The sequence below is a fragment of the Ambystoma mexicanum genome, chromosome 2p (assembly GCF_040938575.1).
Source record: "Ambystoma mexicanum isolate Mex_15411 chromosome 2p, UKY_AmexF1_1, whole genome shotgun sequence".
Lineage (NCBI taxonomy): Eukaryota > Metazoa > Chordata > Amphibia > Caudata > Ambystomatidae > Ambystoma > Ambystoma mexicanum.
This window is the reverse complement of record NC_090923.1, coordinates 163,270,181-163,298,151: the sequence shown is the minus strand read 5'-3', so window position 1 is coordinate 163,298,151 and position 27,971 is coordinate 163,270,181. Positions and strand designations below refer to the sequence as shown.

At 44.0% G+C, this 27,971-nt stretch overlaps 1 protein-coding gene across 3 annotated transcripts in view; it reads right to left on the bottom strand.

The window, feature by feature from the left end:
- Positions 1–27,971, bottom strand: part of FGD5 (FYVE, RhoGEF and PH domain containing 5) — a 640,152-nt gene that overhangs the window by 139,901 nt on the left and 472,280 nt on the right. For all 3 annotated transcript variants that reach the window (XM_069643415.1, XM_069643418.1, XM_069643416.1), the window contains exons 8-10: positions 19,882–19,969; positions 12,712–12,762; positions 8,896–8,954 (exon numbers count right to left, since the gene is read on the bottom strand). In XM_069643415.1, coding sequence (XP_069499516.1) covers positions 8,896–8,954; positions 12,712–12,762; positions 19,882–19,969 — 198 coding nt within the window. The remainder of the gene's footprint in view (positions 1–8,895; positions 8,955–12,711; positions 12,763–19,881; positions 19,970–27,971) is intronic.

Here is a 27,971-nt window from a genome sequence, read left to right as displayed (position 1 = left end):
CAGCCAGGGCAGCTCAGTATCCATCCTCTGTACACTTGCCTATTGTCGGCCAGTGAGGTCAGCCTCACTCCTCTGTTCGCTTGTCTATTGTGAGCTAGTGTCAGTGCGCCTCAGCTTCCATCCTTTGATCACTTTCCTATTATGAGACAGGGTAGCTCAGCTTCCATCCTGTGTTCGCCTGAAATTTGGCAGCCAGTGTGGCCAGCCTCACTCCTCTGGTCGTTTGTGTATTGCAAGTCTGTGCAGCTCAGCTTCCATCCTTTGATCGCTTGCCTATTATCAGCCAGGGCAGCTCAGCTTCCTTTCTCTGTTCGCTTGTCTATTGTGAGGCAGTGCAGCTCAGCTTCCATTCTGTGTTTGCTTGTCAATTGTGAGCCAGGGCAGCTCAGCTTCCATTTTCTGTTCGCTTGTCTGTTGTGAGGCAGTGCAGCTCAGCTTCGATCCTGTGTTGGCTTGTCTATTGAGAGCCAGAGCAACTCAGCTTCCATTCTCTGTTCGTGTCTATTGTGAGCCAGAGCTGCTCAGCTTCAATCCTCTGCTCACGTGTTTATTTTGAGCCAGTGGAGCTCCCCTCAATTCTCTGTTTGCTTGCCTATTGCAAGCCAGTGCAACTCAGCATCACTCTTCTGTTCACTTGTGTATTGTGGGCAAGCGTGTTTCAGCCTCAATTTTCTGCTCACTTGTCTACTGTGATTCACAACTGTTCAGCCTCAATCCTCAGCTTGCTTGCCTATTGTGAGTAAGTGCAGCTCAGCATCATGCCTCTGTTCACTTATATATTGTAAGCTAGTGCAGCTCACCTTCATTCCCCTACTTTCTTGGCTTTTGTGAGCCAAGGCAGTTCAGCCTCAATCTTATATACTGCGAGCCATTGCTGTTCAGCCTCAATACTCTTCTTGCTCGTCTACTGTGAGCCAGTGCTGCTCAGCTCATCTTTTGCTTTTGTTCATTGTGAGCCAGTGCCACTCAGCCTGTTCCATCTGCTTACTTTTCTTTTGTGAGTCAGTGCTGCTCAGTCTCAACCCTCTGCTCGCTAGGTTATTGTAGCTAAGCCTCGCTTGTCGTTTGTGTGCTACGTAGCTAGTGAATGTAGCTAGGTCTGCCTTAATCCTCTTCTCGCTTCTCTATAGCAAGCCAGTACAGCTCATCCTTAATCCCCTGTTCACTTGTCTATTGTGAGTCAGTGCTGTTCATCCTCAATCCTCTGCTCACTCTTTAATTGTTCGCCAAAGTGGCTCAACCTCACACCTCTGCAAACTTGGTTACTGTGGGCCAGTTCAGCTCTGCTTCAGTCCTATGCTCACTTAGCTTTTGTGATCTTAATAATCTTGGCCTTAATCCTGTGCTTACTTGTCTGCTGTGAGCCAGTGCAGCTGAACTTCAATCATATGTTCTCATCTATTGATCCAGAAAAGCTCTACCTTGTTCTTCTGCTCTTTTGTCTCTTCTGAGACAGTGCAGCTATGCCTCACTCTTATGTTTTCTTGTCTATAGTGAGCTAACACTGTTTGGTCTAGATCCTCTCTTCACTGCATCTTGAGTGTGCTTTTGTTCATGGAAAGGGTTATGTAAATATGGACAATGCTAGTATATAGGATGAGTGCAAAATGGCAACCAAACCATATCATGGTATCGGTGGCCCGCAGTTGTAGTCAACTGGAACTCCTTACTGTTGCCCATAACTCATTTATATTCTCAAACTGCAACCCCATTGTGGGGTGTAATCAAAGGCCCCACATTGAAGGTCCATGTGAAAAATGCCTACCTGTCATTACCAAATGAAAAGAAGCATTTTTTATTCACAAATGAAGAAGAAATTCAAGGGTCCCTTTCATGTGAAAAACATGATTTTTAAACACTGACACAAAAACGGCTTTGCATCTGTGATTGCAAATTAAAGCAATACATGAGAACAATGTTCCACAGCCAAAATAAAGATACCAGGGAGAAGACATTGTGTGTGTTTTGCCAAAAAGTAATGTATATTATGTTTCGCATGCAAAATACAAGAACACATTTGAAAAGAAAATCCCACTTTGTTTCCATGAAAATATTTGTTGGCCAGAGGCAAACATTTTGCTGGCTGTGCTCCCTCCATCCCAACGGAAAGCCTGGTTTACATCCCTGCAGCTATTTTACAACTGCAATAAAATGTGGCCTGTCTGAAAGGTGTTGTCCCTGAAGGCTGGGCTCTGTGCCGAGACATATGGCCCTGGCTGGTGCATCCCCGGAATGTAGAGAGGAGGTGTAAAAACAGGGGCTACAATTAAGAGGAGCTGAATTTTGAAAGAAATACAAGAAATGGATGCCTTTCATATCGAAATAGTGGTCCTCTCCAGATAAGAGGACAGGCCTCATGACATCACAGGGCTGGCCCGGCCCATTATCTACAGTGGGGGATCTCTGTGTAGCAAATGCAGCCCCTATTTATGGGCTGTAACCAACTTCAAACGACCAACTTCAAAGGGACTAATAAAAACACTGGCCCAGAGAGACAATGTAGACAGGAGGCCTCCAATTTGCATACCCCAAAGATTTGCTATTAATTTAAAAGGATTATTATCATTTAGGCCTTTTTTTCTCAACAACCATAATTTGGATTTTCATTATTTATGTCTCTTCTTTTAGATAGTTTACAGGCAATTTTGGTGATATAAAATACATCCACCTGCGACTTAGGCAACTGTAATGGCCAGTTAACCTCTGTTCTTGGCTGATCTGAAAATGTCCCAAATTTAAGAGATGACGAACTGGTGAAGGGTGAAATGATAAATGTGGAGAGTAAATTACATGTTCATAACTGTTATGCTTTCTGTGAAAAACAGCAGATAATTTCCAATGGTGCAAACCTGGCTGTTATTTTATTCGATTCCCCATCCTTAGATAAAAAGGAAAACATATGTATTATGGCAGTTGCTAGTCAAATTATGACATTTTGCTACATAACCAGTTTTTGCAAAAAATATGACATGAGAACAAATGGGGATTGTAAACGAAGCTGCCATATGTCTAATCCAGACTCCTATCCTAAACCAATCCATAGAGATGGGCTGGAGTCGGAAGGAGAGAGAAGTGTAACTGTACAATCCTAGTAGCGAGAACTCTTGCAGGGTACTTCCCCAAGATTGTAAACTTGATGGTGTCATCACTGCTATATAAGGTGGCATGCACTATAAGGAAGGGACAGAGCTGCTTACATTTACCATCAGGGAGAGCTGCTAAAACCCACCCTCTGACAGCATCATGGAAGCACAAGAAGGGATTGCAGGAATTGCATTTGGGTGGAGCTGTCTATTGTTTCTGTCTGTTGTTTGGAACCCTAAAAAGCTGACTCGACCCTAAGGTGCATAGCTGGGGACCATCCACGGGAGAGGAGTGACGAGATTCCTTCCCTATCCTTCCAGAGGGCCCTGACATGCAGCTGGCTGTCCTGAATTTTAAATAGCAGCTTTCCATGTAAGTAGAACTGAGCCCTGGGAAACCAAAAGGTGGGGGAGTCTGCTCGCATTAAATGCATTATCTTTATAGTGGGTGGGGGAAAAACTGTGTACATCCTTAGCCAAATTAACTAAAATATTAATTTAATTCATTCCCATTGGCAGAACACTACAGGGTTTATTTTTGTTCAAATTCAAAATTAACAAAGCTAATTCCCGGTTTGCGCTGAAATCTATAGACTGTAATTTAATTGGGTGATCCATTTTGTCCTGTTGACCCCGACTTCTTTAGGAAGATGGGTGTCTTGGTCCCTAAACTAAAAAAAATCCCTGAACCATCCAGCTTCCCCAACACAGGTCTTTAAGTGGAGGGGGATCTGAAATCTGAATCTTTTTCTGTCTGTCTTCCCCAACACAGACCAAAGTAGTAGAGTCTGAAGAACTTCGAAATCACTCAGTGTTTATTTTAAACCAAAAGTGTGGGTAAAATCATAATTGCCATATGCATTTGTACCAATCTAGGAACCCTACTGCCAAGCCTTTTAAGCATGCAGCAACATCGAAATTGCACAGCACTACATTTATAATTGTTTTGGGTTATTGATCATTTAATTATTTCTTGAAGAGAAATTTGTAGAAATTAAGGAATTGTGATTTGTGTTCTTTTCAACTCACATGTGTGATTTATTTATGTGGAGAGAAGTTTATTGTGTTGTGCCACGGAAAAAGTGGTGTTTGACATTTTAGGGTGAGTTTTGTAAAATCTAATTCAAATAAATATAAATATATTTCCTATACCCCGGCCTGGTTCTTGGCTCATTGGTAGCTCATGGGGAGTGATCCAAGGGGCAGGATGTGTCTGAAGTAGGGCTGCATAAAAGAATCCATTAAACAGTTTGTTGCGTGACACCTTGAGTGAGGAGGGAAGGAACTCCCTTTGTTGAGGGTGGCCTCTCAATAAACCGTTACACCATGTAGCCTCTCACGCAGTCAGAACACTACTCTTCCGCACACACATCCATAGCGAGCAAATTGCATAGAGAGCAACACACCACTTGCCGATCATTCACACTTTAGCAAAAGTGTGTGTTAATGATGTCTCATCAGGTTTCCCTGCTGTTTTGCCTCTTTTCACCAGGAGAGCTCAGCCTTGTTTTTTGCTTTCATGTTATTTCATTTCTTTTGCCTATTAATTTCTCCATCCATGTTCTTTTTCCAAATTCTCCTAGCCACGTATCCCCCAAATGTGTATGTGGTTAACTTTTCCATCCACCCCTCTTGAGTTACTTTTTTACTTTCTTCTCTTTCTTTCTTTCTTTCTTTCTTTCTTTCTTTCTTTCTTTCTTTCTTTCTTTCTTTCTTTCTTTCTTTCTTTCTTTCTTTCTTTCTTTCTTTCTTTCCACTCTCCCTCCTTCGTTTACACCCCCTTTACTCCTTTGTTTGCTCCCGCTCTCCTTCTTTCTCTTGTTCTCCCTATTTTGATTGCAATCTCTCTACCTTCTGTTTTTCACCCTCTCTCTCATACCCTTGCTCCTGTTCTCCCTCCTTCACTTGCTCACACGCACACGTCTTCTCTTGGGCCACACTCCCTCTTTGCCATCCTCCCTCTGTTTCTCTCACTTGCCCTCTTTCTCCTTTAAGACGAGAACTGATGATTTGATGCCCTGTCTAAAGAGAATGACTTCCTGGTGGACTTTCCAGTGAGCTCTCTTTTGCAACATGTTCTGACATCATCTCTCTATGGCAGTGGTCTGCAACTTATGTCTCTCCAGATGTTTTGGACTATAAATCTCATCAGCACTATCCAGTAAAATCAATGGTAAGGGATCATGGGAGTCATAGTCTAAAGAGCCACATGTTGCTGAGTGCTGCTCTAGGTGGATCAAGGGATCTGCATTCAGGAACTGGTCCCTAGAATGAAGCAGACCAATAATAGCAAGTATTGTCCATGAGCTTGACATTCTACACTAATCATGTGAGTGATCCACAAGCAGGTGGCAGAATCCATTTTAACCCAGCTCCCCGTACTAGAACGACTGGTGGCAGGTTTATTAGCAAAGTAACTAGTGTACAATGTCTGCTCTGAACAAACACTTCAAAGAGGACAATTAGCCTTTACAATTCCCATTTGGCGGGTGAATAGAGGTGCCAGCCTCTGCTTCTAGTCAGGGTGGTGTGGTTGCCAAGCGTAATCCTTTATCAGGAACTTCAGTCTGAGAAGCCGAGCCGGTGAGAAAAGCATATACTACACACACTTGGTTGCTGCTTTACAATGGGAACACAAACGTGGGATCCTCACATAAGGTGGGTACAGTACCTCAAATGATCTCTAGGGAAAGTGATGAGCCTTGACCACACATGGTATGCAAGCAGGGGGTGAGCCCTAGAAATTGTGTGTGACTTGTTGGGATGCAAGTTCAATGCCCCAAACATGAGATAAAGCACCAGCTAAGGAAATATCTTTAGCACGAGACATGATCTACACAGAAGGCAGCCAGTCAGCCATTTCGCACAACATAGATATAGGCCTTATGTGAAGCTGACAAAGGGATCGATGAATTTCTGAGAGCAATCAATGAAGAAATACAGATTAGATATGTAAAGCATTTAACATACTGAGAGTGCGCAGCATGCAGAGTAATGTGGTAGGTGACCAGTATGCATCGGTACATTAGAAATATGATAAACTCCTAAGTAAAGGTAGGAGAGATACAGCATGTCCTATAGTTGAAAGGTTGCTCATAGAGGTATAATAGACAACGCTCATAGAAAATAGCAAGGAACATATAGATATTCACATTGCCAAGCCAGCATGATGCAGCCGGAGGTTGTGCCGTCCGAAAAAATAAAATGCATTTATAAAAAGCATTCTTTCACAGTAGTTAGAAAACTAGGCCACAGAGAAACGTTCACATTTCTAGTGGTAAGATACACTTAATTCCCGTTTGTCTCAGACACCGCAAGAGACAAGGTCCGAGCACTGAGGGAAGATGGGAAAAGCTGCACAGGGGTTTGGCTAGAAGCAGATGGTGCAACAGGTTCCCAAGCCCTGAACGAGTTTAAAATATAACAAACAATGTTCTTGGACATCACTTAAAACTAGAATGATGAAGAGGTTGGGGTAATGTGCTGAGAGGTACACCAGTCTAATATGATTAGACAGAAGGAACACACTGCTCACCGTTGGAAAATGGCCACTTAGGTTCAAGCTGCAAATACCAAACAACAAAGGTACTTTGTCCACTAGAGGCCAATGGATACATGTTCAAGTACAGGGAATAAAGTATAGTATCATGGAAGTATGGGGAGAAATGAGTGACCCCATTACCCCATAAGCAACTACATACATACAATCTAAAAAGCCCACACACACACATACATACATGTCCACATTTAGATGTACAATCCAGATTTGCACATGGTAAAGGGCCAAGAAATAAGCCTCATGAAGTTATGTAGTCCCATCATGGGAAAGGGAGGAAATGCATTAAAAGGTCAAGCATGTTTCTCAAAGAGAAGTTGCAATATTAACTGTCATGTGTGCAGTCAAACCACTGAGAATGGTCAGATGGTGCCAATATTTGGGTCCCATGAGAAGGTGATGAAGTAGTTATTTTTCTTGCCAACCTGCCTACACCTCACAAAACGATTGGTCAACGAAAGGGGAAGAAACCCACCATGAAACACTCGAGGTGGGACAGCCAACAGGAAACTGATTTGTATTGTGCAAAATGTTAGAATGTACAACATCCAATTAGGAATAGGGAAGCTGAATAACCTGAAGGTTAGGTCATTGTCAAGATGAGCTCATTAGATACGGTCATGAGGAATAGGATAGGCCTATAGGACTAGGTATTGCATAGATTTCTGTAGAGGACATCAATTGCTGCCCAATCATGTGAATAATAATGTACATGTGTCTTGCAACATTGTTAGAGCTGCGTTGCCACTCACTCCTGGAAAAAACACTATTTAATGATGACACATTGAATGATTTTTTATTAATTGTTCCCGGATAAGGTTGCATGTAATAAACTTTCTTTTTCTTGCCACTCGTGCACTTTTATTGGCTCATTGGATTGATTTTTACTAGGTTTTTGGGCCTACCTTACAGAGGTAGGTTTCAGAACAATGTGCCTTGCCCGCCTATACAATGGCCCCATAACAAGAATTATTCTGTAGACCTGCCTACTTGACGGTTATGTCACTTATATAAAGTAATTGCTTGAAACCTGTCCTTACAACCTGAACATGAAGACACATAAATAAGTGTGTATCTCTTGAAAGAAATTTCTGATTTACAGTCAACTTTCTGTAGTTGGCTAGCGAGTTCCTGATTTAAGAAGGATATTTGTATTGCGGTTTCTGCTAATTTATCCCCCGAAGACTAAGGTGGAAGTATCATATTATTTTCTAGACAGGCAATAGCTCCTGTAAATTGCTGAAACGTGTGTACTGGCAGTAACTGAGGGCATCTAGTCCCTATGGAATGACGGGGAGCAGGCTCTTGCTTCGGCAGCTTACATTAAAACACGATAGCCAGGCCTCATCCCTTGCTGATAGGAAGTAACTTGTCGGGTTAATGTGGCGGCTGCTAGCAACCCCTGACTATATAGTATGAAAGTTCTCTGATTCTGGGTCACCAAAGCATACCTTGTATCACCTACACACAATAAATGGACATCTAGAGATTGAGATGGGAAAGATGTTTTAATTGAGTCACGGGCAAATCTGGCAGAAGAATCCACCTTTTTCTTGACCGCTAATCAATTCACTGTGACGTTAACACCCGATCCTGCACGCCAGAGAGGGTATTAAGGCCATTAGTACCCCGGATTACAAAAGCAGTAACCTGCAGTGCTAAAAAAAAAGGATTCTCCTTCCCTGTACGGGATGCTGCGCGCATCTCGTTAAAGGCAGGAAAATCCTTTACAAAGATGGCTGCCATGGAAAGGGAAAGCGGGGCTCTGTATGGGGATAGAGGGTGGGGGGAAGATGGCAACAGGGGGAGCTGGCTGTCAGGCGGCATGGAACGTGAGCTTGCACCGGCGGTTCAAGCCCACGTTCCTAGCCACCTGATTGGCTGGCACCACCCGCCAGTGTGTTAAAGTACATGAATGCCACTTTGCGACAGGGAAGCCGTCACAGTAAAGCCCTCATTGCCAGGGGCAAGTCCTGACGACGTACAAATATACAAGTGGAAAGCCTGCTATCACAAACACCACTGCAAGCCTTTGCTTGAACACAGGCAGGATCCGTACATCACCAGGCAGCCCACAGGACTCTTGTGTCTAGTGCACAGGTTACATAGGACACTTCCTTCCATGTTCAGCGTATTCAGGGATACAGGGACAGGCTCTGACACTACTTATTCTGTGAGCCCAGTCTCACTAGACATGGCGATGAACAGCACGTGGCATCGATAAGCGAGAAAAAGAAAATTCCAGAAGGTACTCACCCCTTGCCTCATTCTTTCGTTGGCTTGATCGGCAACTTCGGAGACAAGGACCAAGGCAGCTGATGTAGGAGACAAAGACATGAATGTCACAACTGACAGGCTAGTAAGTTAGACACTATCCAACACGCAAATTTATGACAAGTTCAAATAAAAAATTAAAACATGCTTGTGTGCACAACAGACGCTTGTTCCAGATTTGCCTGATTCAGGCCGTTGTACCCGGCACATCCCCGGAGGTCGGCCATGAGAGAACGGGCTCAGAAACGCCTACACAATGATATATGTTGTTCCTGCCCCCATTTTAGTAGAAAAATAAAAGCCCTACTGTATTTCTCAGCTTGGATGGGCAAGGAGCGTGTGACCGTTACTTATAAAGAAGCTCCAGTGGCTGTCAATCATCTCTGGGTTCAAAGGTCATTCTGAGCCTAGGAAGATCATTGTTGTGTTCTCCCCTGTTCTCCTCCCTTTTGCCTGGTCACGCTCTGAAACACTTGCGTATGAGCGCGATACAAATAAAATATCATATAATATAGCATATCATTCACAGCTTACGTATGGTGGGCCGAGGCAGATTGTTTCATTAGTGACAGTTCGGCACCTCTATAAAGCCAGGCAGGCTAAGATGGAGCCGGTGCACAGCCACCCTGCTGCCCCTCAGAAGGAACCACTCTTTCCAGCCTCAGACTCCCACATTAAGGGAAATAATCACCCCAATTTGACCAGGAGTTTCAGGACAGGCTTTCGCTAGTGTGATTGATTTAGATTCCTGCTTCCAAAAATTTAGAATTCAGAACTCCAACCTGCCGATATCGAAGTGTAGATTTACCAATCAAAATCCTGGATGACCAATTATCATTTTAACTAGCCTTCAATTTTAATTCTAATGATAAATAACATCTATCATTGATATGACATCAAACACAACTATTATCTTTGTTTTAACTATTTGTTCCCTGCACCCGTCAAAAGTGACACATACCTCTCACCCCTATTTTTGCCGCAGAGATTGAGAGCGCCCACATGGCCCCATTCCACATGTGATAAAATCACCCAGTCTTCTCATTTCTTGGACATCTGGGACTTGTAGTTTTGTCTTTTCCATTTTTCATTAAGAACTACAAATCCGATAATTCAAAGAAAGAAAGAAGACTGAATGATTTTCTCACGCATGGAAGAGAGAAACTTGGGAGCTCTGTGTAATGCATTTGATGTCTACAGTCTTCAGCTTTAAGCCACCGGGAAGGGTCTTTAAGAACCTCATCAGGACGGCTGTCGATCAACGCAGCTTGATGTCTACCGGCGCTTTCAAAATTGGGATCCCACATCTAGACATAGGGATTCAGGTAGGTGGGCTGTTTGGGCAGGGAGGATAGATCAGGGGAAACGTGTTTGTCTTGGTACCAAGACAGCACAGAGCAACGCTGGTTTGAATCCGTGTCCCATGTTTAGAGACGGGTCTCTTGTATTAAGCATGTTATAAACCTGTACCTCTACTACCCCTGTACCTAAGTGCCTTACAAGTAACAACGCCTTGATGCCCAAGGGAAGTTTGTGCACTATACAAATGTAAAAATTAATTAATTAATGATCTGCTAAGCGATTCCTACTACTGGAGGGTTCTTTGGGGCAGTCCAGAGACAGGGGCCATTGTAACTTATTTAGTATTGCTTATGGGACTTCTTTGGTACGACCCCATCTGAAGGGGTCGTACCAAATATCACATTACTGCAACTCAGGTGGTAAAGACATGCCGAAAATTCAATTTTTCTAAAATGTCATATGCGAGCATTCAAGTAATACCATGGCATTTCCATCTGTATTTGAAAATGCACCTAGGACAGGAGTCACACCTCTGCAGCCCATTGATGACAAATGCACAGGAGGGTCAGTAAGGCTCTTTCTGTGCATTGTGCAACAAGAGTGGGACAGAAAGCATCTGAAAGGCATAGATTCTCATCCTTTTAAGGGCTCCCACCATATTTTTATCCAGTAAGTAAAAGGGATGCATTAACATGCCCCCGCGGCCTATCACTAACAGGACACTGAGATCTCAAGCAGCTCAGGGACAAGGGGTTCGGTGCCCACGATATTTCTGTTTCCAAATGTATGTGGACATAAAAGTAGGAGGAGAATATTTACCACAGAAAACTGCATATGTGAAACACCAGTAAAAAGGGAGTATTGCGAATTCTAACTATTTCACTATTGCCTTCTTCTTCTTAATTATCAGATGTTTGGGCGGACCCACGCAGGCGCTTCCCCATCCTAAAGGATAATGTGCACCAGACCCACCAATCAGTACTTAGCTCCCATGAACTCACAGCTCCTCCCACCGCCCAGTCTGCCTCACAAAATCCAGCATCACACTTTTCCTTCTCCTGCCTCTCACCCCGTCACCTCCCAGCAAAGCCTTCCCACTCAGCTCAGCCACACCCAGCGCAGACAACCGAACCCTCATCAATTCTCTCTCACTATTGCCAGCACACTCCTAATGACCATACTGCTCAATATGACATGTCTCAGAGGTTGCCCAACCAGTAATCTAGGCAGTAAGGGGAGGTAATCAATCGGAGCCTAAAGGTAAAGTAGCAGTAGATGGACTATGCCATGTAAAGCCACACATACCACACCACCACCCTGAAGCCATCCACAGAGGTTCACCTCCAGCTCAGAGCCACTGAGCAAAGCATTGTGGGTATGCAAATAGCTCAAAGGCATGTTTTTGGCTCCAGAAAACATCATTTGTCTTATAGGCGGGGCTTTAAGTGGGCCGGGGCCTGCCGGGGCTGGGCCCCGGCAGGCTCCGAAATTTCGTTTTGAGGCGGGGCCCTGCCGGGGCCCACTAATCTCCCCGGGCAGCCCCGGCCACTACACGAAAAGGCATTTTTTTCTACAGCCTGAAGCTCTCGCTCGTGTGCGAGAGCTTCAGGCTTCAGAAAAAAATGCCTTTCAGCTATAATGGTGGCGCCGCACCTGTGAGGCATCCATTTAATCAAGGGATGCACGTGGGCCGGCGCCACCATTATGGAGAAACGTGAGGCCGCTGGAAGCAGAGGCCTTGCTTTCTAAATACTGAAGCTCCCGCGGATTCGCGAGAGTTTCAGTCTTTAGGAAAAAGGCCTCTGCTTCCAGTGGCCTCACCCTTTCAGCCTTAATGGTGACGCTGCCCCTCCCCAGCTGGCGAGGGGCAGCACCACCATTAAGGCTGAATAGGCGAGGCGCTGTCCCCTGCCAGGCAAGCCTATACAAAATAAATGCAGAGATCAGCACCCTCTCCCCCATAGGGGAGAGGGTGCTAATCTCTACAAAAGGCTGCCTGGCAGGGGTGCCAGTAGCCCATTGAGCCGGGGCTTGTCAAGGGGGCGTGGCCTAACGGCCCATCAAGACCCCGTTGTTAGGCCACGCCCCCTCGATGGGCCCCGGCTCGATTTGTAGTGCCACTTAAGGCACTGCTTATAGGGAAGCCCCAGTGACTCACATTACAGCCCTTTGCTTTGGGGACAGTGCTGCATAATCTGCATACTCTCAGTACACAGTACCGGTGTGCAATGTTGCATTACTTTAAATAGTACAGCAAGCGGCATTGTCTCGTCCTGAATTAACCAAATTGCACAGCATTGTGTACCCTAGCACTCCTATGCCCCCTAACCTGGTTCATTTTTTTAAAATTGCATGACCTTGTGATTTATGCCCCACCAATATCATGCTGCTCCCCTCCCCCATATTCCCTTTCCGCTTCCATACTAGCCACCGTGTGCACATCTGAACACATGCAAAGCAAAGAGGTCAGCGCAACGCGCTTTCATGGCCGTGTACCTTGCGTGTCTTCGTACTCAGCGGAGTCCGGGCACAGGTTATTCAAGTAATCTGCAAGAAAGGTCGAGAGGTCAGACGCGGCAGAGGCAGGCGCTTGACAAGCAGTCGAGTTGCGGGGATAACGAGCGCGCCTTCGTGCCTGCCTCCCTGCGCGCCCCGAAGCAGCTGACGCACGTCATTGCAGGGCGGGGGATCGGGCAGCGTGGGGTCACAGGGCACGTGCTAATGATACAGACCGCCATCCAAACCCTAGTCAAAAATAGGGCAGTCGTACATATCAGTGAGGCGTGTGCCCCTCCCCCCATCTTTACTACTAGACTCCTTTCCCGTGTTTATGTCTCTCCAGAAATTGTTAAGTCTTTGCCTGGTTTTAGGAACACTAGTTTTAGGAAAGTGATGTCGTGGTGACCCTGGCATCAGAGATAATCGTCTACTTTGCACAGTGACTTCTTCCTTCGGGGACAGAATTCCTTTGGAACAGGGCGACATTTCAGAAGCCAAATTAAGACAGAGAAATGGGATGATCACCCAGCCAGAGGCCTACGGGTCACAGGTGGGAATCCTGCCAGGACCACCGTTCACCCTTCCAATGCGGAGCAAAGGGGCAGCATTGGGCCATGAGCGATGTCTGGAGAGAAGTCTGCTTATGGAGCGGGCCATGGACGCAGTCATTGTTGTTGTTGAAAATATGAATTAAGGGACAGGACACTTTTCATTATAAGCCCTATAGAGAAATGAATTGTCAGATAACCAACCCAAGGAAAGGACACCCCACTACATGTCTCCCACCCCGAGAAAAATCTGCAAACCGAACATCTCAACAAACCCTGAGCATCTCGAAAGCCATGAGCGTTATTAGACTTTCATTGTCTCCCATTGCAAGATCCGGAGTAACCCTGAAAAGCACATCTTTAGACCCGGAACGTCTGTGATGCCCCCTGCGCATTATTAGACGAGGAAGGTGCGAACACTGAACATCAGTAGACCATCATTGCCATTGAAGCCTGCAGATCATCTGGCACCATGCACACTGTTAGACTTTAGCTACCTTTGAAGCCTGCGGATCATCTGGCACCATGCACACTGTTAGACTTTAGATACCTTTGAAACTATGTGTATGATTAGACCAGAAATGTCTGCTAGGCCATGCGCATTATTAGACGAGGAAGGTGTGAACACTGAACATCGGCAGACCATCATTGCCATTGAAGCCCGCAGATCATCTGGCACCATGCACACTGTTAGACTTTAGATACCTTTGAAGCCTGCGGATCATCTGGCACCATGCACACTGTTAGACTTTAGATACCTTTGAAACTATGTATATGATTAGACCAGAAATGTCTGCTAGGCCATGCGCATTATAGGACGAGGAAGGTGTGAACACTGAACATCGGCAGACCATCATTGCAATTGAAGCCTGCGGATCATCTGGCACCATGTATACTATTAGACTTTAAATGCCTTTGAAGCCTGTGGATCATCTGGCACCATGTATACTATTAGACTTTAAATGCCTTTGAAGCCTGCGGATCATCTGGCACCATGTATACTATTAGACTTTAAATGCCTTTGAAGCCTGTGGATCATCTGGCACCATGCACACTGTTAGACTTTAGATACCTTTGAAACTATGTACATGATTAGACCAGAAATGTCTGCTAGGCCATGCACATTATAGGACGACGAAGGTGTGAACACTGAACATCGGCAGACCATCAATGCCATTGAAGCCTGCAGATCACCTGCAACTCTGACACCATGCACACTATTAGACTTTAGATGGCTCTAAAGCCCTCCACATGGTTCGACCGGAAATGTCTGCTAGGAACTGTCTGTTAGACTTCGGATGCCTTTGAAACTATGCATATGATTAGACAGGAAATGTCTGCTAAGTCATGCACATGATTAGACAAAGGTGCGAACACTGAACATTATTATACCATGAATGCCACTGACACCTGCACATCACGTGTTACTGAAAGTCTGACACCATGCACACTATTAGACTTTGGAAGTCTTTGAAGCTGTGCACATGGTCAGGCCATGCACATTACTAGAACACAAATGCCTGTGAAGCTCTGCACGTTTTGAGAAAGTGAATATCTGTGTATAAAAAGGTCTTTGAAGACTGCATTTCATTAGCCCTGAATAACTGGGAAACCATGAGGTATTAGATTCTGAATATCACAGAAGCCACGCGCATTATTAGAGACTGAATATCACAGAAGCCACGCGCATTATTAGAGACTGAATATCACAGAAGCCACGCGCATTATTAGACCCTGAATATCACTGAAGCCACGCGCATTATTAGACCCTGAATATCACTGAAGCCACGCGCATTATTAGACCCTGAATATCACAGAAGCCACGCGCATTATTAGAGACTGAATATCACAGAAGCCACGCGCATTATTAGAGACTGAATATCACAGAAGCCACGCGCATTATTAGACCCTGAATATCACTGAAGCCACGCGCATTATTAGACCCTGAATATCACTGAAGCCACGCGCATTATTAGAGTGTGAATATCACAGAAGCCACGTGCATTATTAGACGCTGAATATCACAGAAGCCACGGGCATTATTAGACGCTGAATATCACAGAAGCCACGCGCATTATTAGAGACTGAATATCACAGAAGCCATGCGTATTATTAGAATGTGAATATCACTGAAGCCACGTGCATTATTAGAGACTGAATATCACAGAAGCCACGCGCATTATTAGAGTGTGAATATCACTGAAGCCACGCGCATTATTAGAGTGTGAATATCACAGAAGCCACGTGCATTATTAGACCCTGAATATCACTGAAGCCACGCGCATTATTAGAGTGTGAATATCACTGAAGCCACGCGCATTATTAGAGTGTGAATATCACAGAAGCCACGTGCATTATTAGACGCTGAATATCACAGAAGCCACGGGCATTATTAGACCCTGAATATCACTGAAGCCACGCGCATTATTAGAGTGTGAATATCACTGAAGCCACGCGCATTATTAGAGTGTGAATATCACAGAAGCCACGTGCATTATTAGACGCTGAATATCACAGAAGCCACGGGCATTATTAGACGCTGAATATCACAGAAGCCACGTGCATTATTAGAGACTGAATATCACAGAAGCCATGCGTATTATTAGAATGTGAATATCACTGAAGCCACGTGCATTATTAGAGACTGAATATCACAGAAGCCACGTGCATTATTAGACGCTGAATATCACAGAAGCCACGCGCATTATTAGAGACTGAATATCACTGAAGCCACGCGCATTATTAGAGTGTGAATATCACTGAAGCCACGCGCATTATTAGAGTGTGAATATCACAGAAGCCACGTGCATTATTAGACGCTGAATATCACAGAAGCCACGGGCATTATTAGACGCTGAATATCACAGAAGCCACGTGCATTATTAGAGACTGAATATCACAGAAGCCATGCGTATTATTAGAATGTGAATATCACTGAAGCCACGTGCATTATTAGAGACTGAATATCACAGAAGCCACGTGCATTATTAGACGCTGAATATCACAGAAGCCACGCGCATTATTAGAGACTGAATATCACAGAAGCCACGCGTATTATTAGAGTGTGAATATCACTGAAGCCATGCGCATTATTAGAGACTGAATATCACAGAAGCCACGCGTATTATTAGAATGTGAATATCACTGAAGCCACGTGCATTATTAGAGACTGAATATCACAGAAGCCACGTGCATTATTAGACGCTGAATATCACAGAAGCCACGCGCATTATTAGAGACTGAATATCACAGAAGCCACGCGTATTATTAGAGTGTGAATATCACTGAAGCCATGCGCATTATTAGACGCTGAATATCACAGAAGCCACGCACATTATTAGAGACTGAATATCACAGAAGCCACGCACATTATTAGAGACTGAATATCACAGAAGCCATGCGCATTATTAGACGCTGAATATCACAGAAGCCATGCGCATTATTAGACTCTGAATATCACAGAAGCCATGCACATTATTAGAGACTGAATATCACAGAAGCCATGCGCATTATTAGACGCTGAATATCACAGAAGCCATGCGCATTATTAGACTCTGAATATCACAGAAGCCACGCGTATTATTAGGGTGTGAATATCACTGAAGCCATGCACATTATTAGACGCTGAATATCACAGAAGCCACATGCATTATTAGACGCTGAATATCGCAGAAGCCACGCGCATTATTAGAGTGTGAATATCACTGAAGCCATGCGCATTATTAGACGCTGAATATCACAGAAGCCATGCGCATTATTAGACTCTGAATATCACAGAAACCACGCATATTATTATAGTGTGAATATCACAGAAGCCATGCACATTATTAGACGCTGAATATCACAGAAGCCACGCGCATTATTAGACGCTGAATATCACTGAAGCCATGTGCATTATTAGAGACTGAATATCACAGAAGCCATGCGTATTATTAGACGTTGAATATCACAGAAGCCATGCGCATTATTAGACCCTGAATATCACAGAAGCCATGCGCATTATTAGACTCTGAATATCACAGAAGCCACACGTATTATTAGAGTGTGAATATCACTGAAGCCATGCGCCTTATTAGACGCTGAATATCAAAGAAGCCATGCGCATTATTAGACTCTGAATATCACAGCAACCACGCGTATTATTAGAGTGTGAATATCACTGAAGCCACGCGCATTATTAGATGCTGAATATCACAGAAGCCATGTGCATTATTAGACGCTGAATATCACAGAAGCCACGCACATTGTTAGACGCTGAATATCACAGAAGCCACGCGCATTATTAGACGCTGAATATCACAGAAGCCATGCACATTATTAGACGCTGAATATCACAGAAGCCATGCGCATTATTAAACCCTGAAAATCACAGAAGCCATGCACATTATTAGACTCTGAGTATCACAGAAGCCACGCGTATTATTAAAGTGTGAATATCACCGAAGCCATGCGCATTATTAGGAGCTGAATATCACAGAAGCCATGCGCATCATTAGACTCTGAATATCACAGAAGCCACGCGTATTATTAGAGTGTGAATATCACTGAAGCCATGCGCATTATTAGATGCTGAATATCACAGAAGCCATGCGCATTATTAGACGCTGAATATCACAGAAGACACGCGCATTATTAGACACTGAATATCACAGAAGCCATGCGCATTATTAGACTCTAAATATCACAGAAGCCATGCGCATTATTAGACTCTGAATATCACTGAAGCCATGCACATTATTAGACGCTGAATATCACAGAAGCCACACGCATTATTAGAGACTGAATATCACAGAAGTCATGCGCATTATTAGAGACTGAATATCACAGAAGCCACGCGCATTATTAGACTCTGAATATCACAGAAGCCACGCGCATTATTAGACTCTGAATATCACAGAAGCCACGCGTATTATTAGAGTGTGAGTATCACTGAAGCCATGTGCATTATAAGACCTGGAATATCCCTGAAGCCATGCATATAATTAGAGACTGAATATCACAAAAGCCATGCGTATTATTAGACCCCGAATATTACAGACGCACTGTGCATTGTTAGACCCTGAATATCATTGAAGCCGTGTGCATTATTAGACACAGGAAATCTCAGAAGCCATGGGCATTATTAGACCCAGGATATCACAGAAGCCAGCCATACACACTATTAGACACAGGATATCACAGAAGCTATGCACATCATTAGAGACTGAATATCACTGAAGCCATCTACATTATTAGACCCAGGATATTACAGACCCAATATGCATGATTAGACCCTGAATATCACTGAAGCCAGGTGCATTATTAGGACCTGAATGTCTGCGAAGACTCCATATCATCAGGCCATGAATGTCTGCAGCCTGTGCATCAATTGCCCAGAATGAATGTGATACCCTGTGCCTTATTAAATTCTTAAAGTCTGTGAATCTACACATTCCCAGGCCAAACATCTGATGCAGGCTGCGTAGAATAGGACATGCAAAGTCTTTGACGCCAACCATGTTATAACTCTCTGAAGGTTTGTGGATATCTGTTGACTTGGACAGCCGTATATTTGTCTGAAAAATCCATTCCCATGGGAGATTTCCGTGTTACATATCACTCATGAAAAAGACAATGGGAGTCCTTCTGAGATCTCTAGTGTGGTAACAATCTAGCAATAATTTCAGTAACTGAAGTACCACCAGTTGTACCACAGTGCCAAACTATAAGTGGTATTAAAGTTGAGGAGTCCCCTCCTGCCAAATGTTGGAGGTACATCCTCCTCTTTAATGCGAAAAAACGGAAGTATTACTATAAGCATGATTAGGGCCTGTGGAATTCTTCCAAATTCTCCTTGGAGTCATATGGACTCCATGAATGGGGCAGAGCACCACGATACAGCACCTTGTAATCTGGCAGTGATAGCGCCATGCCGTGTGGGGGTATTGGTAATCGAGCATTACTGCCAAACTCGTAATACATCCCCTTGACACAGACACCAGGTGTATTTGGAGGACTTTGCCAGTCTCCCTGGATCTGCATCCTTCCCAATTAAGCTTTAAAAAGAAACTGAAAGGATTACTTTTTGCAGAAGTTATTGAATAGTCCTGTCAGGTCATTTTTATCATTTTTTTCATATTTTTCTGAAGTGGTGTTTGTGCTATATATATATATATATATATATATATATCTCAATTGTTTTTATTATTTTTAGTATTTTTGTATTTTATTTTGTCACATCTGAATCGCTTTTATTTTTACAGCTCTTCATTGCTCGTCCAAGGAAATGTTGGAGTTATAGTGAGCACTTTAAAAAATATATCTATTATATACTTTCGTAATGTAATATAGGGCGAAGTAATCGACAAAACGACAGACTCTAAATAACACAAAAACACTTTGCATGACATTGTATATCTATTCCCTCTGTAACCCTCGGGAGTCTCGAGATGATAGCTCAGGGGCAACGTGCTTGCTTTGGAAACAAGAAGACACAGAGCAACACAGGTTTGATCCCCGGGTCCACGCTTAGGAACCTCTGGGTATTATGCGCGTTATAAATAACCTATCATATAATATCATACCCAGTCCCTTCTGTTCCACCAGAGCACAGTTGAGAGCCCAAAAGAGCGATACTCACCTGTCAGGATCATGTGATACTGGAAGACTCGTTCCACCACTCTCAGAAGCTGGTGTTTCACATTCACTCTTCCCCAGTCTGGGTTCTGCTGCTCTCCACAAGGAAACAGAGGACAAGAAATGCATGTAAGTACATTGCAAGCTTAGGCGTCCCAGGTTTTACCCAATGAGGAACTGCGGACGTTCAGAGATGGGCGGGCGCAAGCGGAAAGCCGGAGACTTCAGGATAGGCTGTGTCCCTTTAGGATCAGTCACTTGCCTGACCTATAGCAGACAAGTAGGGCTTCCTATGACATTTTATGACGGGACACATTTTCTCAAAGTATAGTATGCTTTAATTCGCTTTAACATTAAAATTAATGCACATTATAACAAAAAAGAATAACAGCATAAAAACATACCAATCTGAAAATAAATTAGTATTATATTATTTTTTTGGAAATTGTGATTAAATGAATAAAAAAAATAAAAAAGTAGTTCTTATTCATGCGTATATATTTAGGGAATTACAAATATTTTAACTGAAACAGGCATTTTTCTCTTAAAACTTATTTTTAGGCTAGACCTGCGTCACTCCCGATTATTTTTTACTACTAGTCCCATGATACCTCACCGTTCACTATGCTTATTAGGGCCTATTGGAGTTTTAGTCCAAAACAACTGAAGAGCCAAAGGCTGCAGACCCATGTTTTAGGCAAAGTATTGTTCTGGTAAATGAAAACATGAATAGTTATCACTATTGACACTAGACCACCAGATTGTGGTACATGTTGCTGATGCCTCTGAGCTCTGAAGAAGTAAAACAAAACAGTTTACAGCATTGAGTAGCAGGGCCAGTTGCTCTCTAAGATTTTATGGCCTGAGTTTAGGGAGTCCAAGGGGTATGCTCCACACTTTCATGGGGCTGCTGGGCACACACATCCACATCTCCAAACTCCAGCACACCTGCTGCTTTTCTGGGATTATTTATAGCTGTAATGCATTATCCTACTTTGAAAGAGCCAGAGAAGTGCAGCATTATCACATGTTGCCAAACACAAAATAATATTATTAATAATAATAATAGTAATAATAATAATAATAATAATAATAATAATAATAATGTGGGATGATGTAATTTATATATATATATATATATATATATATATATATATATATATATATATATACATATACATATGTGTGTGAACGTTTGTTTGTATGGTCAGGGTTGGCTCCAGCCCCATAAAAGTTGGTGGACTGAAGTTTTGGCCTGAGGTCGGCATAGCGGTCTGGCGTGTACTGGTGATAGGGAAATTTGGCCAGCCCCACCCATTTGCCTGCACAAGGTGGGGTCTGGCCCTGTGCTATCAGTATGGGCGATTTCGGGCGATTACGCGATTGTTGGCCCCACTCCACAACAGTTGGTGGGTTGAAGTTTTGGCCAGAGGTTGGCATACCAGTCTGGGTGTACTGGTGATAGTGAAATCTGACCAACCCCACCCATTCGCCTTGCACAACACAGGGTCCGGCCCTGTGCTTTCAGTATGGGCGATTTTGGGAAATTGCAGATTTTGCGACTTATTCAAAAATATGAAGTTAAGACATAAGGTCAGCATACCAGTCAAGGGTTTACTGACGATGGTGAAATTTGACCAGTCCCACACATGCGCCAGGCACATTTCGGTAGATTGCTGATTTTGTGATTTTTCAAAAATAGGAAGTTAGGACACAATATAACATACACAAGGCTATAGCAGACCCCCAAGTGCATGTCAGCTACAGACCCGGGCAACACCCGTGGGTACTGGTATTTCCAAATAAATTTAAGAAACATATGAACTCAAGCCTACTTGTAGTTCTGTGATCACATGGAGGATGCCAACAGCTGAAACCCCAAGTACCCCTTCTCTTAAACATTGACCCGTCTGTGGAAGCATAGCTTCCTCAAGCAACTATGCAGAATCTTAAATTTGCGAATAGAACAATTAATCATGCAGCCCTCAGTCTGTAGGAAGGAATGTTTGAAACTGTTGAGTAGGGAGCGCTTTGAAGTCTGAATGTCTCATTTAGAATGTTAGGGAATATGCACATTGCTGCTGAGTGCTCAACTGCAGCCCTGTGCTCAGAAGGAAGACATGAAAAACATCAAAAGAATGTAATGGTATTAAGGTGTTACTTTGCAGCTAATGACTGCACAGTAAATGGAATGTGCTGACAAGAAGATAATACAGTCCAGTTTATAGGAAGTGGGAGGAGCGTTGTTCTCAGCAGGGTGTTTTTAAAACTTAATTGTGGATTCGGTAAACCCCCCTGCACTCCTCCCCCACCCCGGTAGAAGGCATTGCAACCTCAGTGGCCAATTGAAATGTGGCACAGCTGCTATAATCAGTGGCGGAGCCGGGTTGGGATATATAGTCATCGACCACCCGAAGAGTACGCAGAAGAGAGTTCCACAAGGAAGCAGCAGCAACCGAGAAAGACAAACCGCCAAACCGAGCCAGGCTGAAACAGGGATACTCAACCCAACAAGCCTCAGAAGATTGCACAGTCGGGGAATATAAAACCTACATTTCGTCTGGAGATTGATAACTCCTGACCCATTAAGGGCACGATACACTAAGCAAAGTGCCTTGAATTGGATGAATTTTTCCACAGGTAACCTATGCAGGCTTCGCAAGACAGAGGATACGTGGCTGCAGCAGGCAGTCGATGTAGCCACTCTGGCTGCCTAGTCCTGCAGAAGCAGGTAGCGTGGCTATGAGAGAAACAGGGAGTTACAATAATCTAAAGAAGACACCACAGCTGCCCGAATATGTAACGGTATAAAAGGGAGAACCTTGCGTAGCCTGGAAGATCAGGCTGATCGGGGATGCCATAGAGAGCGATGACATTAAAAGCAAACATACATAGAGGCCTTCTGAAGCCAGTGTGCAGAGGCTCTCAGTCAATTTTTATCCTCCTTGACTGTCAGCTGCGTATGGCATTGTGGACCATGAAATTCATGAAATTCAAATTTTCATCTCTAAAAGATTGGACTAGAGCATCAGGTGCTGCCCTAGAATGGATGAGACCCTTCCTCAGTGACCCGACACAGACAATAACCCCTAAAACCACCTAATCCTCCTTGAGGACGATGCGGCATGGAGTCCTACTGCAATCATTACCCCCTCTTCTCTACCAAAATATACATGCATCAGCTGGACCAATTAATCGAGATCCACTATCTGCACCTCTAGATGCGCTGTTCCTATGTTGCATTTTCTTGGAGAGTTCAGAAGCTATAGTGACAGCAAAACAAAAAAAGTAAAAGGACACACATGATACGCAATTCCACATTTGGCTAGTCAAGCACGTGAACCAGATCCTCTTTTCCGACTTCCTGGATCACATCCCTTTCTGAATGAGGTAAAGTTGCATCTGCACTGGACGGGCAAACCATCAATTCAAGGAAGATACGCCCGAGCCATCACCACCTCATCCTTAAAGTATGATATTAAGAGATTTGAACTAAGCAGGGACACACACGTGTATATACCCCGGCTTCAATCCTCTGTGTGTTTTAATTGCCTTTGACAGGCTCCCCTGCATGTTCAGGCAGACTCAGAAGGAGGTGTGGGTACACAGCTCTCTTAGAAAATCAAATAGATATGGAGGACATCCCCAGGCTTTAAGTTTTGCCAATAGTATCTGTTTATCAATGCTGTTGAAGGCTTGTTTAAAATCAATAAAAGCCAAATAAATAACCACATATGTTTTTTTGGGCCCTTTTGTTAATTCTATTTTAAATAAACCCATTTATAGAAGTGCCATGTCCTTTAACAATACCATATTGATTAATATCAAAGTGGTGGGTTGCTGTTACCCATACATTAAGATTAGCCAACCACACTGATGCGAATATCTTTCCAGGGGCATCTAAACGCACCATCGGTCAGTAATTATGTGGAACAGTCCTATCCCCCTTTTAATAAATAGGTACTATTATTGACTTTTTCCATGACCCCGGTATCTATCTGTCTTTTAGCACCTGGCAGAAAATTGAATACAATACAATACAAGCCTATCCGACCCAAGAGCACAATAAGAACTAAACGTCTTAACCAATGAGAGGATCTCTTCTTCATCTAAACCCAGAGCCCATAATTCTATGGCAGATGTATTCCAAACATCAGCGAACACCGAGTCAAAATATTCTACCCAGGTATCTTCTGACACTGGATTTATTAATAGAGCTATCTGGGGAGTATCTCTTCTCTTGATTATCTTCCATACCTCTGAAGGTTTTTTGATGCTAAAGTGGTCAACATGACTTATGCGTCCTTCTGTAACATTAATGCTTAATGGCCACGCAGCCAGTTTTTAAACTTGAGCTTTAACGTCCTAATTTGTAGTAAGGGAATAGGGATATCAAGGAGGGCCACTCCTCCAATATCAGCTCTCACGATCCTCTTTTCCCCTTGGACTAGTACGTCATAGACGTGCTGCTTGTGCCTATAACAAGGCCTGCATGATTCCCTTCTTCTTTGTGAGAAGATATTTAGCACTGACACATATAAATCTACGATAGGGGTTTCACAAGAAGTTGGGTTATCAAACATATCTGAGATATGACCATTCAGTCTGTCCACAGCATCTCTTTTTCCAGATGAATCGATTTCTACCAGATGTTACTTCTAAAACATCACCACAATTACCTTCATTATTTTTGGAGGGGGGTTATACCCATATAGACTGCATCATTCTATGATCATTATAGGTTAACGGCATTACCTCCAATTCTGCTGCACGCATGAAGATATTAGCCAATACAAACATGTAATCTAAGATGGTTTCCTGTGAATCTCTTTCCAAGTCGTCATAGCCAGGTTATATCCCTTTAGCGCCCCATTCAGTATACAAAGCCCTCTATGTTCCATTAGAAAGCTCCATAGACTTCCCCGCTTCCTCACAGCCATTCGGTCACCCATTTGCAAGGCGAAATGAATATGCAAGGGGGCCCAAGTAATGTTTAAAACCCCACACAATACTGTTGCTGCAACAGACGGGCCCTCCAGGGAGGCGTCCAAAACTTCGGGTTATAGTGTGAATGAAAGCGTCCTCCCCTATACGATCTGCGTTCCAGTACAAGTTTATCAAAACCCACACCCCTAGTTTTTCAGAACCCCAGCCATCCCATTCCAACTGAGAGGCCTGAAGAAAGGCCTCTCGAATGGCTAGACCTCGACCCAGCCTGACAGCTGTCAGGAGGCCAGATGTCAGACGCCTTTTAAGGCCCTTTAAAGCTGGGGTCACAATAATTGAGTATCCATCCAAGAATGGGGCATCCATAAACCAAATTTCTTGCAATAAAAAAAACTAGAGATGTTAATATGTTATTCTCAGATTAAAAAAGATGTCTAAACCCTCTCGTATTCCAGGTTCAGAACATCCTAACTCCCTTTGTTCTAGTTACATAGATTTGTTTCTCCCCCATCAGTGCCTCCACCAACCAAGGCCAATTTTCCATCTTCTCTTTGGGATTCAAAGGTTTGGAAGGTTCTGCCACTCATCTTGATTTAATTGGCCCAAAAGAGCACACAAGTTTTAAAGGAGCAAAAGAGAAACCCCTAGTTCCTTCCCTCGACCCCAAAGGAATGTTTATTAAAATGTGCTTTCCCACTCACATCAATGCAGACACCCAGGATCATGGCAGGTCCAATAAATGACCACCCCCTGGACGCTAACTGAACACGTTTGCTCCTCGGAAGGCTAAGTAATTAACATATCTTAAATGCACACTGTGTGGTCCACAGAGAACACCGGCAGTGCTAATAAGCTATAAATATGACTAATGTTGGCTAAATAAAAAACTGATAAACATAGTAAGACAATAGGAGGCCTAAGGGATACGTTCAAAGGTCTGTGGTTCAATGATTAAGTAAAAAGAGATGAGACCAAGCCGTTACATTGAGAGGCACGCGGCCTAATGGTTAATCGTGAGCTGATGTGGTTACTGTAGAAAGAGATGGGTGGAGCAAGTGGCTAAGTTCACAGACGCATGGTATAATTGCTCAGCACAAGACTATGTGCCCTGGTGTTTACTCTTAGGGGCATGTGGTCTGCTTCTTGAGTACAAGCAGATGTGCTATAGTGGTTAAATTCAGGGTCACCTGGCATGGTGATTAAACACAGGGAGATGTGGCCTAGTGCTTACCCTCAGGGGCATGTGGCCTGGTGATTGAGCACAAGTAGATGTAATCTACTGGTTTAGTGCAGGGACACCTGACGTGGTGATTAAACGCAGGAAGATGTGGCCTAGTGCGTACTCCCAGGGGCATGTGGCCTGGTGATTGAGCACAGGTAGATGTGATCAAGTGGTTTAGTGCAGGGACACCTGACGTGGTGATTAAACACAGGGAGATGTGGCCTAGTGCTTACTTTCAGGGGCATGTGGCCTGGTGATTGAGCACAGGTAGATGTGATCCAATTATTACATTCAGGGACACCTGACATGGTGATTAAACACAGGAAGATGTGGCCTAGTGCGTACTCTCAGGGGCGTGTGGCCCGGTGATGAGCACAAGCAGATGTGATCTAGCGGTTATATTCGGGGGCTCCAGGCGTGATAAATAAACACAGGGAGATGTGGCCTAGTGCTTATCCTCAGGGGCATGCGGCCTGGTGATTGAGCACAGGTAGATGTGATCCAATGATTACATTCAGGGACACCTGACATGGTGATTAAACACAGGAAGATGTGGCCTAGTGCTTATCCTCAGGGGCATGCGGCCTGGTGATTGAGCACAGGTAGATGTGATCCAATTATTACATTCAGGGACACCTGACATGGTGATTAAACACAGGAAGATGTGGCCTAGTGCTTACTCTCAGAGGCTTGTGGCCTGGTGATTGAGCACAAGTATATGTAATCTACTGGTTAAATGATGGGGCACCTGAAGTGGTGATTAAACACTGGGAGATGTGTCCTAGTGCTTACTGTAAGGGGCATGTGGCCTGGTGATTTAGCACAAATACATGTGATATAGCGGTTAAATTCAGGGACACCTGACATGGTGATTAAACACAGGGAGATGTAGCCTAGTGCTTGCTGTCAGGGGCATATGGCAAGGTGATTGAGCACAAGAAGATGTGATCTACTGGTTACACTCTGGGGTACTTGACGCGGTGATTACACAAAGGGAGATGTGACCAAGTGCTTAATCTCAGGGTCATGTGTCCTGGTGATTGAGCAGAAGCAGATGTGATCTAGTGGTTAAATGCAGGAGTCCCTGGCGCGGTGATTATACAAAGGGAGAAGTGGCCTAGTTCTTATCCTCAGGGGCATATGGTCTGGCGATATAGAACAAGTAGATGTGATCTAGTGGTTAAATTCAGGGACACCTGAAATGGTGATTAAATACAGGGAGATGTGGCCTAGTGCTTACTGTCAAGGGCATATGGCTTGGTGATTGAGCACAAGTAGATGTGTTCTAGTGGTTAAATGCTGGGGCACTTCACGTGGTGATTACACAAAGGGCGATGTGGTCTAGGGCTTATCCTGAGGGGCATGTGGCCTGGTGATTGAGCACAAGTCAATTTAATCTACTGGTTAAAAGCAGGAACATCTGACATGGTGATTAAACACAGGGGGATGTGGCCTAGTGCGTACTCTCAGGGGCATGTGGCCTGGTGATGAGTACAAGAAGATGTGATCTAGCGGTTCAATTCAGTGGCCCCTGACGTGGTGATTAAACACAGGAAGATGTGGCAAATGCTTACTCAGGGGAATGTGGCCTGGTGATTGAGTACAAGTAGATGTGATCTACTGGTTATATTCGGGGGCCCCTGGCATGATGAATAAACACAGGGAGATGTGGCCCAGTGTTTATCCTCAGGGGCATGCGGCCTGGTGGTTGAGCACAAGTAGATGTGATCTAACGGTTGCATTCAGGGACACCTGACATGGTGATTAACACAGGAAGATGTGGCCTGGTGCTTACTCCCAGGGGCATATAGCCTGGGGATTGAGCACAAGTAGATGTGATCTAGTGGTTAAATGCACAAGCACCTGACATGGTGATTAAACACAGGAAGATGTGGCCTGGTGCTTAATCTCAGGGACATGTGGCC